Source organism: Hermetia illucens, chromosome 1 (genome assembly GCF_905115235.1).
Source record: "Hermetia illucens chromosome 1, iHerIll2.2.curated.20191125, whole genome shotgun sequence".
NCBI lineage: Eukaryota > Metazoa > Arthropoda > Insecta > Diptera > Stratiomyidae > Hermetia > Hermetia illucens.
Window position 1 is genome coordinate 135,109,484 of NC_051849.1, and position 15,318 is coordinate 135,124,801.

Below are 15,318 nucleotides of genomic sequence, written 5' to 3' on the forward strand. Positions count from 1 at the left end.
TTATTGGAACAACTACTATTTTTTTCTAATCATCTATTTTTTTTTGTTTTGATGCAATAATTATATAACCTAAATACACATATTTTATCTTAAAAGTATTCAACTAAGATCTTATAGTAACTTAAACAAATGGCAAAATAATCACAAGTCATAGTTTTTTGTTCTGTAATTGGTATTTACAGTATTAACAATAAGTACCCTAGCGATTAGGATCGAAAACAATACTCACCCAAAATATAGGGCAAAGGCAGCTCCTTCAAAAAAGAGATGGTAGCTACTGATTCCAGTCCACATACACAACTAATAATAATCGTTGGCGCAACAATCCATATTGAATCAGAGGCTTGAAGTGTGTTAGAGCACTTCATTCAAGACCGTAACCGTAAACTACAGTACACTGTAGGAGGCAATGTGGTCAGCATTGCACTTGCCCGAGGTTATTACCCTGATTTGACTCAGGTACTCATTCACAGCTGAGTCGATTGGTATCCGACGTCAAAGCACGATACAAATCCTACTGCAACCAGTGAGATTTGAACCACGACCTTCCATACGACAGCCTTGTGCTCTAACCACTCAGTTATCCCGGATACACAACTGATCCTGGATAAATTGATGAATAAAGCCAACGGTGAGAGTCTTTCCACAGTACCCTTCGTCTGGATAATATGGTTACGAAAACCAGAGTACGCGAAGTGGACTGTACGGTTTCATGATCGTTTCGATGCTTGGTTTTTTCATCCGGTTAGTATGTAGGATACCTATCGGCATTGGGGTTAAGGTAGCAGATTACCTTAAGGAAATAAACTGTTGTTGGGGGTCAATATATAGACCAAACTTATTTTCTAAGAAAACTGAAAAACATCAATATTCAGTAAAAAGGCGTTTATTACAGAAGTAGTGGAGAATAATAGCAAATTTTCCCAGAGCTGTTCAAAGCAAAATAACGACTTTTCAGTGTTTCCGAAGTCTTTTTAGTCATAGTTGCGTCGACCCATAACTACAATGATTTCGCAGATACACCAATGAAACAAAAAAAAAAGCCGATTAGGTATCAAGACAGCTTCGCTAGTACGTAGTCCTTTAATCGATTTTTACGAAAATGGAGTGGGTTTGAATCAAAAAATGAAAAAAGCAAACAAAAGTTAGAAAATTGTTAATAAAAAATTGACCATGCAATATAAAGCAGAAATCATATGAAGTGTTGTAGAGCAAGTTGTTATGAATACAAAGTAAAAGTGAACCGAAGAAAAATTGTGCATGATATTGGTCCGCTCAACTTGAAGTTTGCTGTTTTCAGAAAAATGCGTTTTAAGCTTTAATTACCGAAAAAATATGAATAAATTCTCTGGTCTTCTAGTTTATCTTCCTTCTCCTGCATTTCGTTCCTTAGCAATTTCGCATTGGTTCTGGCTTGATTTGCAGCGTTTGATAATGATCTCTCTCTTACTTAACAACATTGAATAAATCTCGGAGCCAATCCTTAGGTGGTGGCATCATTAGCTTGAGTAAATCTGCATACGCCCTTTGGAGGTCAATTTGGACCCCTTTGTCTTTTTATGTGCCATGCAGGCCAAGGCTACCAGTGATGTATTGGACTACTTGTGAAAGGCAGCTTAACAATTTGTTGACAAATAAAACAGAAAGCGTGCCATACAGCATGTTACATATTATTGTTAGTAGGTGGCTGAGGAACATGGTCTGAAGAAATCTAAAAATCGATTGTTATTTACCCGTCTAAATATAAAGAGAGCTCTTCACATGAAATGCAAAAGCAAGTAAATTACACTAGTTTAAACGGTTTTTATGCTTTCGACAAAATGTGTATTTTGTAATTGTAATTTTGAATATATGTATAATGAAATTTATTAACAAGGATATTACCGAGAACTGAAATGAGAAGCTCATTTGGACTACGTTTTAATTTAATTTCTATAAAAAAATTGTATTAGACTGAAGACTATTAAAAATTTAAAGGTCTCATTTATACCGTTGTGGTATTATAATTATTAAGAAAGGAAATACAATAAGAAAGCAACAGAGGGTACGCAAAAGAAAAGACTATTTCTTTTAGTTAGTAATGAATTTTTATGACATTGCTAAGTACCCACACTGAAAATCAAAACAAAATTGGCAAAATAAATTGAAAAAAAAACTGTAAGATTTGAATTTATTCCTTTTATTTGTTATTGAGTAGTTCACTCCACAAATATGTTTTGAATTGAGACTTCACGTTTCCATTAGAGTGGTTTACCCCGGGTGGATTTAATTGTTTGACTATTGAGTCAAGGCACGTTCTAAAATCTATGTCCTGACAGGGATATAATATTTTTGAATCACGAACCCCTGCCCTCATCTCGCCAAACACCAGCAAGTGCCGTCCTATGCAAAGTATTATCTCGCGCAGTCGCTGCTCACGGCTGGCAAACCTATCAGGCGAGTTTGTCTGGTTGTTAGCCTTGGTAACAAAGTGATGCAACGCCGTACTCTCATCGTAACACACCATGGTATTATTAAGTTAAGCGCCACAAATTCGCACTATGGAAAGTATAGGCGAATTGAGAGACACCATGCAAACAGTCACTAGCATGAAGCGTTTGAATTTAAACAACATGGTGAATCTAAAAAAATATAGCGTAATTTGCCCTGTAATGAAAGAGAATATACCACAAAAAAATCTGTACGTGATCGATAGTTGGGAAGAAGTTTAAGTTCCTTCAAAAGCCCTATGGAGATGTAAATGGCAAGAAAGCGGCCGAAAGCATCGCGTAAGCTTGGTTAAAACGAAAGGCTTCATGGAGGAATCCATGTAAAGATTTGTGGCGTATTTGGTGAAGTACCTGCCGTCATTTAGTTCTGATCGTCACCCCATCACTCACCAAGATTTTATATTGATATTCATTTTTTTCTCTCACCACATAATATCTGACTAGTAGGCCAACTCCCTCTATTTTCATTTTTATTTCAAAATATGTCAGGATATAACGAGAGCCATGTTTTCATCAACACAAAATAATATTATGTAATTCGAAAGATAAGATCTATTGTCAATTTCTGTAGAATGAATGGGTGAAACCAACATCAATAATTATACTTCTAAATTGCAAAGTGCTGGGTTCATAATTGCGCCCTTAAAAGACCCCCACAATTATTGATATATCATAACTAATTTTAAATTTTTATGAAAATTTATTGAATGATGTCGCAAGGGAATAGTTCTTGGTTGGGCAATTTAAGCTTGACTTTAAATGCGAATAGGTTTTGATTGTAGATAAAATCAGGAAAGTGATTGAGGGGTATTAAGCAAATGAAAGACAAAGGATTCGAAACTCACAACGGCTTCAATTTAAGACATTTTATTTTCAAGTATGTTTTGCAGTGAGGAACCGTTATATGATTAGTGTGTCGCCATACCAGCTTTTTCAAACAAATCACGCGTGGCAAATCCTTACACTAAGCACCGATGTTCAAAAAAACTAATACGTACATAGACATTAAATCATTTTCTATTCTAAATTTAAAAAAAATTCAATTCAATTCATTTTATGAATTTTCACCAAGTAAACTAATCTAATCTTTGTGGTGGTGAACTTCTCGTTCCTTCGTTAAACTGAAATCAAGACGCATCATGAATATCACCGCCACGAATATAACAAACAAGAAACCGATTACTAGCGCGGGTTCGTAAAGCATTGAGATTGTAGAGAAATTATATTTGAGGTTGAAATCGTGGATGTGATTCTCAACAAGATTCTTTTTCGTGAAAGAAATAACAGGTCGACCTATTGTGTCCAAGTATGTGTAATGCAAGCTATCTGGTAAACGGGTTACTGAATATGGAGTGATCAACTTGATATTTGAACAACGCTCAGGAAGAATGATTTTCACCACTGCTTCATCGATAATTACGTCATCGTAAATATGGTCTACTACACGCATTTTAAGCAAGAAATCATCACCACGACGGAATAAATATTCGTATGAAGGTACGTTATAACCCAAAGTGTAGTGGGTTCTCCAACCTCCAAACAATGGAAAACGTGGTCTTAAATCGAGTTCAACAGAGTCCTTTAAAGTCTTCATGTTCGATGTTGAAATGTTTCCGTTTGTATCACGATAGTAAACTCCGGACGCTGATGCCGGAAGAATTGTTTTATAAGATTTCACAGCAGATTGTGCACCTCGTGGATCTTTCTGGAAGTCGTAACGCGAAAATGATCCCTTCAATTCGGCTCCACTATGGACGATATCAATCGTTTCTTCGACAGCAATGTTTCCCCAATGCGAAATTTCAATTGTCCGCTCAAGGCGTGTTACCGTTAAGAAGGGTGAGTTGTTTTCATAGTGAATAATCATTTCCTCGTCAGATGTGCCTGAAAGAAAAAAAAATCAGTTAAAAAAATAATCGAATGTTTTTACCATTTTTAAAATTAATAAATGATGTATGAAAAAGAAAGGAAAGGAAACAATTCTGATATCAATTTGTAAGTATGCATATGTTAGGTACTTGCCATCAAACTTCGGAAATATTTTAAAGAAATTCTCAATATCAGTACTAAACAGAGACCTTGAAATATTCAATTAATTCAGGAATTTAAACAAAGTCACACTTTAGCATCGCTTCTTCGTTTATGTTTTCGAAAAACTTAACTTTCTATTGATCTAAGGTTCAGATTGTTTATTGAATTTGATTTAATCTCAACTTCAATCTTGCTTCATTAATTATTTCAAACACTACTTGTAAAAGTTACTGTATTTGGCCATTCACTTATTTGGGAACTCATTGCATAATAAAATTAACAAATTTTTATAGAGGTACAAAAAAAATCAAGAACAATCTTTCCAGTTCTTACTGTATTCAACACGCATTGTTCTTTTTCATAGCAGAAATTGCCTACTTGATCTTTTCAATTAAGAAGAAACACGGATTGGGAGACGCCTAAAATGTTTCCTAAATATAATCTGCGAATTATATTTAGTGTGTGAAGAGTTACCTTACTCTACGGTGTTTATTGAACAACCTTTCTAAACAGGATTTAGTAATCCATGTAGATATATCATGAATATGCATTACATATTTATAATTAATTTTGAATATCATAATCGTATCAAAATTTCGACCTGGATAATTTTGCTCCCAAGAATAAGAGGTAAATACCTCATTTAGGGTCAATCGTACATCCACTTCGCAAAATGTTTGCCGTTTAAAGTAGACTCCTGGTCATGAATTTAGGATGAGAAACATATCTTTATTCAGATTTTATAATTTGATACGATGATCTCTTTAATCGTCAGAATTTGTAAGTCGCTCTATATGCATTTCCAGATTTTCAAAAAAGGGGGTTAATACTGTTAATACGTTAAATGACATTGACTACCAAGCGGAACATGAGGATCGGAGTGCCTACTTAAAAAGGCAATATTATCTGAAAATTTCGAAGTTATGAAACTTAACTTTTTCCTGGAATTCCTACCGAACCCTTTTTGGGAGTACTTGAAAAGACATTAGAAATAAGATATGTCATAAGTTTATGGAATAAATGATAACGGAGCTAATAATCTGATTTTTTTACATAAAAGTCAATTACAAAAAAAAACCCTGGTTTTGTGGTATAAATTGAAAGTAAGCCGAACCTCTTGAGAATCTACTGTATTCAGGTGCTTGCACTAAGTTCTGAGAGTTTGGTGGTTAAAGTTAAAGTGCGTAGTTTCTAAAATAATGTGATTTACCCAAAAAATCAAAAATGTTATTATCGTAAAATAAAGATTCAGTCTTTATAAGAGAATGAGCATATGGTTTAAAATTCAAGCAAAATTTTGGGGGATAAAAACGTAATTTTTACATTTGGACAGCTAATACTTCTACACAGCTTACTCTCATTTCAGAATCGAACTTTCAATTTAACGTTTATTCCAATGCTTTAACTATCGTAGTTTTTGAGATATTATGATTTTAGTGAAATTAAAATACAATTAAGAGAAAAATATGCGGTTTAATTTTTGATTGTGGAAGGGTTTGCTTATTTTGCAATACAATGTGCGGTATATATACCGAGGACAGATGTAAAAATAATGCACCAATTATAGAGAAAGACGAGGAAAAAGTCAACACCGGTGACAATTTGTCTCATAAAAAAAACCTCGTCAATAATTGCAAATTCTAATGCATGAGGCAGTAGTTAATAGTTTTTTCAACTTTTCAACCTTAAAAATAATAAATTATATAATACATGTACACCGTGAAAGGGTTATTGATTGCGTCATTTCACAATTCTTGATAAAATTTATTTTGTTTACGCAGACGGTTTTAAGGAGCATTTGTATTTTTCGAAAGAGCAATGTTTGAAATAGAGAGTTACGAGCGTATCCGCAACAAGCTGGAATGATGCACTGAGATGCGCATAAATATATGTACATATGTGCATTGTGACCTACAATTCCCAATTCTTAAATATTCATATTGAAGTGTTCATGGTTTTGCGACATGTGAAGTATTTCATTCCCCTTTTCCAGGTATAATGTGACGAGAGAGCACACCCAATAATATATAATATTTAATTTTTTTCTTCCATGTAAACATTCCGTAGCTGTCCCAATTATTCCTCTCAATTTCATGATCCCCATCCCGACATTCTTTTATGTCATTATTAATTAAAAGCACCTAACAATTGGTCGGTTTCCCCTAAAATGAGTCCATTTTCATTTGAACAAATTTCAATTTGTATTTAATAACAATTCTCTATTGTCAGCGAACGTTGGCCGAACCCTTTAACTTCTACCTAGACTTGCCCAGATTATCTATTATTAAATGTTCATATGCACAACTTTTGATAAGCGATGGAGCGAATATGCATACATTTAGCAATGTAGAAATTTGATTTAATGTTTACTACCGCTACGCTAACTTTGGATTTGAACCGCAAGGCCCGGGTTGGCGGAATCAGGAATTAGCCGCATTCCAACCAATCTAGATTCGGCGGGGAGTTCGGTTTTGGCTGGATCAGAGTGTAGACCGAGGTAGATTTTGGAGATCGTTTGGTGGCTTTGAAAGAGGCATTCCTTGTTAACTCTTGCAGAGTGAAGTTTCATAGAGATTGATGTAAGAAAACCTTGAAATCGCGATGTTCTGTGCAGCCTTGAATATTCCACAACTGTAAACCACTCGTACAATCGTTCCAAATCAGTGTTTTTCAGACTCTTTTGTTCACCAAGCCATTTTATTATTGTTTATGTTTGAGTGTATTGAATGTATTAGCCTCCATTTTATTTTTTCTTAATTTTATTGTCACTTTTCGTTTACCATACTTTTTATTTCACATCATCACAACCGATAAACAGCTACGATGATGAAATCCGCGCACGGTTGTTGGCAGCCAACAGAGCCTATTTTAGCTTAAAAAAAACTGTTCTGCTCGAAATGCCTCACCATAGAGTTAAAGCTCTTAGGATCCTCCGAAAATTTTTGGCCCCCTACATGGGGATGGACGATTCCGTAGCCTACATAACGACGAAATCTATGAGCAATACCATGACCGTCAGGTTGTGGATAAAATCCGGCTCAATAAGTTACGGTAGGCGGGTCATTTAATCCGTATGGATGAGGATGATCCAGCCCGGAAAGTTTATAAGGACAATATCTATGTTAGAAAAAGAAGACGAGGCAGACCCTGCCTGAGATTGAGCGATGGCGTGGGTTAAGACACTAGACAACTTTTAGGAATATCGAATTGGTGGACCTCGGCGCAAAACCGGGATGTCTGGAGTTCCTTATTAAGGCAGGCCTAGACCGGATACCAGTTGTTGCACCGTTGATGATGATGATACTTTTTATTTAAGAGTTTACATTTTATTTTCCCTTAGTTTTTTATATACTTATACTTTTTCACTATTCACTATTTATTTTTAACTATTTTTTTATTATTCTTTTAAATTGATGAATGAACTGCATGAAATTATATAATAGTCGTTGGCGCAAAAATCCATATGGATCAAGGCCTTCAAGTGTGTTAGAGCACTTCATTCAAGACCGTAATGGTACACCACAGTACACTGTGGGAGGCAATGTGGTCAGCATTGCGTTCGTTCTAGATTATTACCCTGATTTGACTCAGATACTCATTCAGGGCTGAGTCGACTGGTGTCCGACATCCAGCACGATAACAAATTCCTCTCCCCCCAGCGAGATTTGAACCGCGACCTTCCGCTACGAAAGCCCAGCGCTCTAACCACTTGAGCCATCCGGACAATTATAGTATAATATATTACCATTAGATAAATCTTCTGGGTTTGAGTACTTCCTCGTCCCCTCCCTGCGATTTAACCCCGCGGAATTCACATTAATAAGGGGCTTCCTGAAATAGAATGACCTGAGAATGGTAAGGCAAGGAGGGAATCTGAAAAGCCGCGCCTAATTGCACATCTGAGGCAGGAGAATCATCGATCGAGGGTGCGATCGGTCGCGGCATCCGGTTCCGGAGTTTTACGGTTCTACGCACGCGCTCGAGCCGTTATTTTTTTATTTCATTTTCAATCTATAATAGCTCGCATTTTGATTCTTTCGATAGATCCACCCGAAATTCCGTGCTGATTTGATTTTTCATTCGTTGCGGACCCACACATCGGTAAAGGACCCGAGAATTTTTGGTATGACATATGAGGATGTAAGTGCTCAAGGGAAGGAGAAATTGTAGAGTACAACTTGAAAATCGTTGAATATTTCTTCTAGCTTGGATCAAAAATTGGAACCGATAACAGCCAGTACGGCGGAATCTGTGCAGAGCCTATATCAGCTTACAAAAAGATCTTATTGTATAAAGCAATGATCTTACCAGTCGGTATGTATTCCTCGCAAACTTGGGTACTTAGCAAGAAAAATTCCGAACTCTTAGCCACGTTCAAGAGGAAAATTCCCCGGAGAATGTTTGGCCCTCTACAGGAGGATGGACGATTTTGTAGTTTATATGGCTATGCGATTCATGACCGATAATACGTATGGATAACATCCAGTTTAATAGGCTGCGGTGAGCGGGTCTCCAAATACATATGGGCGAGGAAAATTCAGCCCAGAAAGTCGGAATAGAGACAATGTCTATAATAATGATATCAGAAGACTGCCCCAAATGGCGTGATGAGGTATGCCTCAGAGTTCCTGATGATGAAGGTTGGTCAATAGAAATAAGGTTTACTCTGATGTCACAGGCCAATGTGTAACATAAATGTTTCCCTCTACAAGTAACCAGCTTGGATCCCAATACATGTTTTTGACATCAACCTTCAGCAATAAGACATCTATTTAACAAAGTTTTAAGGGAATCCTCGTAACATGTTTTCTCGTCAGTCTTGTGCCTGTGTAGTCTTCTTTACCCCAAGCTTTTCCTTTTTAAAGATTCTTAAAATCGAAATGGCTGGCTTTCTAAGATTTTTTCGAATTAACATTTTGTTGGCAAAATTTTGATAAGCTTAGTACTTAAAGCTTCGTTCACAACAGAATATCGCGAATGAAAACGCGCTGGTGGTTGAAAAATTCGTATTCAGGTGATTCTGACTAGATTGCTCCCTAGCGTTCCATTACGATCTCCAGTTGGGAGTATTCTAGCACACTTCGAGGCTTAGGTCTGAATTGTCATTAATTATTGCTAATAGGAGAGCAAATAGTTGCGAAGGATCCTTAAAGTAAAAAACCAGCCTATTTAACAAAACGAAGATCAAGCAGATATTTTTAAAACAAGTCGCAATATCGGAAGCTGGCGCTTTGGATATAAAGGTTTTGCGTTCATGTTATGTAAGAAATTTTCTACGCACATTTTACATTCGTATATGTCTAAAAACCCAAAATATTCCTTTATACTTTTTTTAAACTATAAGAAATACGAACATATTACAGACGTAGATATTATGCTGACCCTAAACAAACAAACATTGCTTATTACCGAATACTATACTAATATATGCATGTATATAAATTCATCGTGCACATATTTCCGACTCACTTTGTTCTTTATAGATATGTAGATCTGAAGTACGTACTTATATTGAATACCCCTTGTTTAATGTACAAATATATCTAATTGAATTAGGCACTACCCCGAAGCTTAATTTACATATGCGTGTGTTTATGCATATGCCTGTCTGGAATAATTGATATTGATATTAAATGATTAAAAAACTAAAACGAAATGTTTCCCTGCGACCTCCAATTCACGCGAGCTCACTTTATTGTGGTATTGACGAATTGATATCTTATGACGTCATACACGTTTTAGAATGCACGAAATTCACACAAAATGTAGGTTTCACCTTCTATAACTTTGTTAATAATAGTTGGATTTCCTTCAAGCTTCTCAAGGTTATGCCTTATGTTATTTCTCAAACCACTGTCAATTTTTTACTTCTAGAATAAACTTAAGGGGGTTTTCGGCAAAATTTCTAAGATATGCTACTATACTGACATCAACTTTATTTGTGCAGAAACCGGAACGGGATGTATTTTGAGGCCTAGATTTCATTTGATTGATTGATTTGATCTGATTTTTTTCAGATTTTTCGGTTGGATAGGTTCTGAGAACCAGACCTCTTACACTTTTTGGGGGTCATATCTTGAGTGCTCACTCTCCTACCTTCGACCCTATATCAAGTGTGAAAACAATTCCGGAAAGTACTAATTGAACTCTTTCCTTTGATACCCCACATGGCTACATTCTGTGAAAACAAAAATGTGCACTCTCCATTCATATGTATGTTTAGGCCTCCCTTAAACTTGACCCAAAATAGCGCCACTTGCTGCATGTAAAGGGAACAGCAGACCACACGATCTCACCAATTTTCGTGACAATCGGTCTAGCCGTTTCCGAATAAATCGAATGTGACAGACATACAGACATCGAATCGATTCTAATAAGGTTTTGTTTCACACAAAAATTTAGAAAACAGAGCCACCGTGGAGTGCTGTCTGGAATTGAAGGGATCTTGTATGATTGATTTGACTCCGATTCCGATTTGATGTGTCTAACACTACCACGAAGAAAAATCATTAAAAAATAAAACACTTACTTGGTACATTCTCGTACGGTCCGTAGGTAACTGTATTCTCTGATAAAATTACTGGTTTAACTTGAGTATAGGATTCAACATTTTTTGAGGCCAAGTGAACAGTTGTCTTCTGAGTGACAGTCTTGTACATGGGTGAGAAGAAATAAAGATGGCCATGATATTTAACAAGTTGCCGTTCAGATTGCGTGATTCGCGCTGGATGCGGGATCAATGCCTTCGTGAAAACTGCCTCAATATAAACCACCTGAGTGGGCGTGTTCGTGCTGAATGTCATAGTGTAACCTAAGTGCTCGCCCCATGTTCCCGGCTTATCTTCAGTCAGTTTTAGCTCCTTCTTCGACGAATCCTTTGCCGAAATATATGCTAAATACCCTCGTTCCGATCCTCTGACCAGGAATGTGTATGACTTGATATTCTGCTTTTCAGCATGGTTTAAGCTTATCTTATATGAAATTTTGACCAATTGAGACGTGATATCAATCGTCCGCTCGACATTCTTGTTCTCTATGCCACGGTCAACATTTGCTAGACCGGGGAACTGATCGCTTGTTACGGCCGAAAAACTACACCCGACAAGCAACAGTGTGCCGATGACTAGTAAACAAAGCCTCATTCTGATTTTATCGATATTTATCAAGTAAATTAAAAAAGCCGGAATGACACAAAATCTAACCACTCAAATGACACGCAAACACCGACTCCCAGACAGTTTTCCCCAACAAATCAAATTGCAGAACGTGTGAATTGGATTGCCATATGTATATGTTGGGTAGTTTGGTACATCCATTATGATCTACTACAGCACCGTTATAAATTATTGTTTTTTCTCTAATTAATGAAATAGAATTGCTTTAATATTGCTTAAAAGCCTTTCGCACCGTCTTGCTTAAAAGAATCCATGAAATAGGAGTGCAACTTGGAGATTACCTAAGGGTTTTTCCTCGTTGTGGGTAAGAAATATTTTTAAAAACAAACTTTCTTGCAGATAAACGCTTATCCTTGAGATACTACAAATCATATAAAATCGGTGTGTTCTTTGGGTTTCGTAACGGCCACATTTGCTTGTGGACTTCTTAATTCATATTCCAAATGTACGGGTTTGATCCCATTGCGGGCGTTTACTGTCATGGCATGTTCAAAATGAGTTTAGAGAAATTAAGTGCAGTAGGAAGTTTCGAGCCGAGATTCCCCAAAATTATAATCAGTTATGTGATTTTTCCTTCCCAACTACATAGCGGCAACATTTTTTCCACTGAAAAGAGAACTGTTGAATTAAAGTTTCACATATGTCGAACCACCAGTAGAGATAGATTGCGACGGTCAAAAAAAGTGACGCGACTATATACGTTCGTCCAATGGAACGCCTATGGAGGTTTAGCGAGCTTCGGGAGTGCTTAATGACGCGCGGCGAATATTGTTAACCTCAATACATATTGTAATTTTCCTGTTCCTGTCCAAGTTGATCGCTTCCAAGAGGTTTAGGTTCCCGAGTTGCTGCGGAAAATGTCTAGAACCGTGACATTTGTTACGGGAAATGCGAAAAAAGTCGAAGAGCTTGTGGCAATTCTCGGTAGTAACTTCCCAAGGACAATAGTTCCCAAAAAAGTCGACCTGCCAGAATTGCAGGGTGAAATTGACGATATTTGTATTAAAAAATGCATGGAAGCTGCCAAACAAGTTCAAGGACCTGTACTCATTGAAGATACTTGCCTTTGCTTCAATGCATTGAAGGGTCTACCAGGTATTTTTTTGAATATATTTAGTTTAAAAAGGCGGCTTTTGACTATCTTCGCAATAGGTCCTTACATTAAGTGGTTTTTGGATAAACTTGGACCAGAAGGGCTTCACACATTGCTAGCTGGACACGCTGATAAATCTGCACAAGCGATATGCACTTTTGCGTTCTCTGAAGGTGTAGGGAAAGAGGTGAAGCTCTTTCAAGGTCGTACCGACGGAATAGTCGTAGAACCGAGAGGCCCTCGTGATTTTGGCTGGGACCCCTGCTTCCAACCTACGGGATACGATTTTACTTATGCTGAACTGCCAAAGGAAGAAAAGAATAAAATATCTCATAGATTTAGGGCTTTAGATAAGTTAAGAAATTATTTTCTGGAGAGCTGATATTAAAACTAAAAGGTGAGTTCTAGAATAGACAGTGGAATGGTCTTTTTTTCCCATTCTAGCTGATGAATATACGTGTATTCCGTGACACAAATTGAGAAACTTGTTATTTTATTTTGATTCTGTAACCCTTTGGCTGGGTTGCGCTCGGCCTATGGTGTCACATACTTCATGAACTAGTAGTTAAACATTTCAAACACACATTTGGGGAAGATATACATATGGGAATTGCAAGAATTGGCAAAGTGAATGCATATGGTAAAACACTAGAATGGGCAAAAATGATGAAAACTGCGTCCTCCCTTCAGGAAAAGTGCATATTTTACTATGCAAAAATCAACATAATAATACCAAAGAATAAATAAATATTTTACCTTGGTTTTTCTTAAAGACATTTCGCAATACCTCCTTCAAAATAATGTTTCGAAATAACGAACAAGTTCGAAATAGCAAACAGATTCTCTGTTATATTTTGTTCACTATTTCAAGAGGCTGTTGCTGTTGTCCCCTTATATATATACTTACTTATTTTGCTCAGAATGTTTGCTTTGATGTGATATTGACATACGAGGGGCGGCCTAAGGTAGTTAGAAATGACTCATCATCCCGTTACTCATAACACTAATTACATGACTCAATGTTATTATAAATACCACCCTCTTTCTGTCTCTTTCTGTTATCAAATTCCTTATTAAAAAAGGAAATACGCCGAAACAAATTTTGGAAGAAATGTTCAGTTCTTGGCTTTCCTACACCGTCATATACAATGGGTAAAATATGCGCTCGACTATTTCAACAAGGAAGTGATTCCTGTGCAGACGACCCCCGCCCGGGTCGTACAGTTACAGTAGTCACCGAAGAAAATGTTAAAAAGGTCGAAAAATTAGTACTGGCCGATCGAAGAATTAATTTGTGGCAGATAATTTAAAAATCGCAGATTAGCAAGAAACAGCTGGAGAGATTTTGCATGAAAATTTGCACATGAAAAAAAATTAGTGTACTTTAGGTACCGGGAATGCTCACGCCGCTCGAGAAGCAACGATTATTGGCGAGTTGTAAAGATTTTCTGGAATTGTATCAAAGTAATTTGGATGAAATTTGCAACCGTATTGTGACTGTTGATGAAACTTAGATTTGTCAATATGATCCAAAGTCCAAATCTGAGTCGATGCAGTGGATAATGAAGGGAAGAAGACCGCCAAAAAAATTCAAAGTGGATAAAGAAAGGAGGAAGGCCGCCAAAGAAATTCAAAATGGAAAAATAGGCGTCGAAGATTATGGCTACCATTTTCTGAGACAGCAAGGAGTTTTACTAATTGATTACTTGCGTAGAGAAGAGACGTGGCAGGTTGGCGCGGGGAGTGTTGTTTCTGCAAGACAACGCGGCCGTTCACACCGCTCAGCTTGCGAGGGCTGCCCTAAAAGCTACGGGATTCACAGAACTTGACCACAACCCCCGATCTGAATCTGGCTCCCAGTGGACTTTTTTTAATTTAAAAAAGGAGTTACGAGGACGAAAATTTTCCAAGCGGCCGTAGAACTCCATTTTAAAGAGAACTCTAGGGAATATTTTTTCAGCCGCATAAAAATATTATATTCAGGATGTGAAAAATGTATTTCACTTGAGGGAGATTACATTGAAAAATAAAAAATAAAATAACACCATCCTTGTTTTTCATTAAATACCTTAGGCCGCGAACTTATCTGCCGCCCTTCGTTTGTATATCAGAATAGAATATATTCCATATATGAGGTTTAACGAGGCATTTAATTCACAATAGAAATAATGATAGTACGATTTCCATTAAATTGTACAACACTGTTCTTCATAATATCATTTATATTCACGCCCTATGTATTTTGTACTTCTAAGATGCACTTAAGGGGAATTTTCTGATGAATTTCTAAACACAGTCCTGAAATACAGCAATATACGATTATTTTGAGGAGTAGATTTTGTATAGTAACTTTTTTTCAAATTTTTGAATTAGGTACATTCCGAGAGCAGGACATTTCACACTTAATTGAGAGCTTAAATCTATTCTATTCTATAATTAACTCAGAGATAAGAAAATTGAAATACTGGCCGAAAGGTGATCGTGCGGTAGAGTCGCGGCACGAATTGCTGTGATTTTGCGCATTCAATTG

At 36.7% G+C, this 15,318-nt stretch overlaps 2 protein-coding genes across 2 annotated transcripts; one reads left to right on the plus strand and one right to left on the minus strand.

Annotated features, from left to right (window-relative positions):
* Positions 1 to 3,322: 3,322 nt before the first annotated feature.
* On the minus strand, positions 3,323 to 11,779 carry LOC119651591 (dolichyl-diphosphooligosaccharide--protein glycosyltransferase subunit 1). Its single transcript, XM_038055240.1, has 2 exons — positions 11,050 to 11,779; positions 3,323 to 4,373 (listed from the first exon to the last, which is right to left on the minus strand). The coding sequence occupies exons 1-2, from the start codon at positions 11,660 to 11,662 to the stop codon at positions 3,571 to 3,573; spliced, it is 1,416 nt and encodes a 471-aa protein (XP_037911168.1). The 5' UTR covers positions 11,663 to 11,779; the 3' UTR covers positions 3,323 to 3,570.
* Positions 11,780 to 12,438: 659 nt separating this feature from the next.
* On the plus strand, positions 12,439 to 13,272 carry LOC119651599 (inosine triphosphate pyrophosphatase). Its single transcript, XM_038055252.1, has 2 exons — positions 12,439 to 12,790; positions 12,848 to 13,272. Exons 1-2 carry the CDS (start codon positions 12,553 to 12,555, stop codon positions 13,168 to 13,170), a joined length of 561 nt encoding a protein of 186 aa, XP_037911180.1. The 5' UTR covers positions 12,439 to 12,552; the 3' UTR covers positions 13,171 to 13,272.
* Positions 13,273 to 15,318: the final 2,046 nt, after the last annotated feature.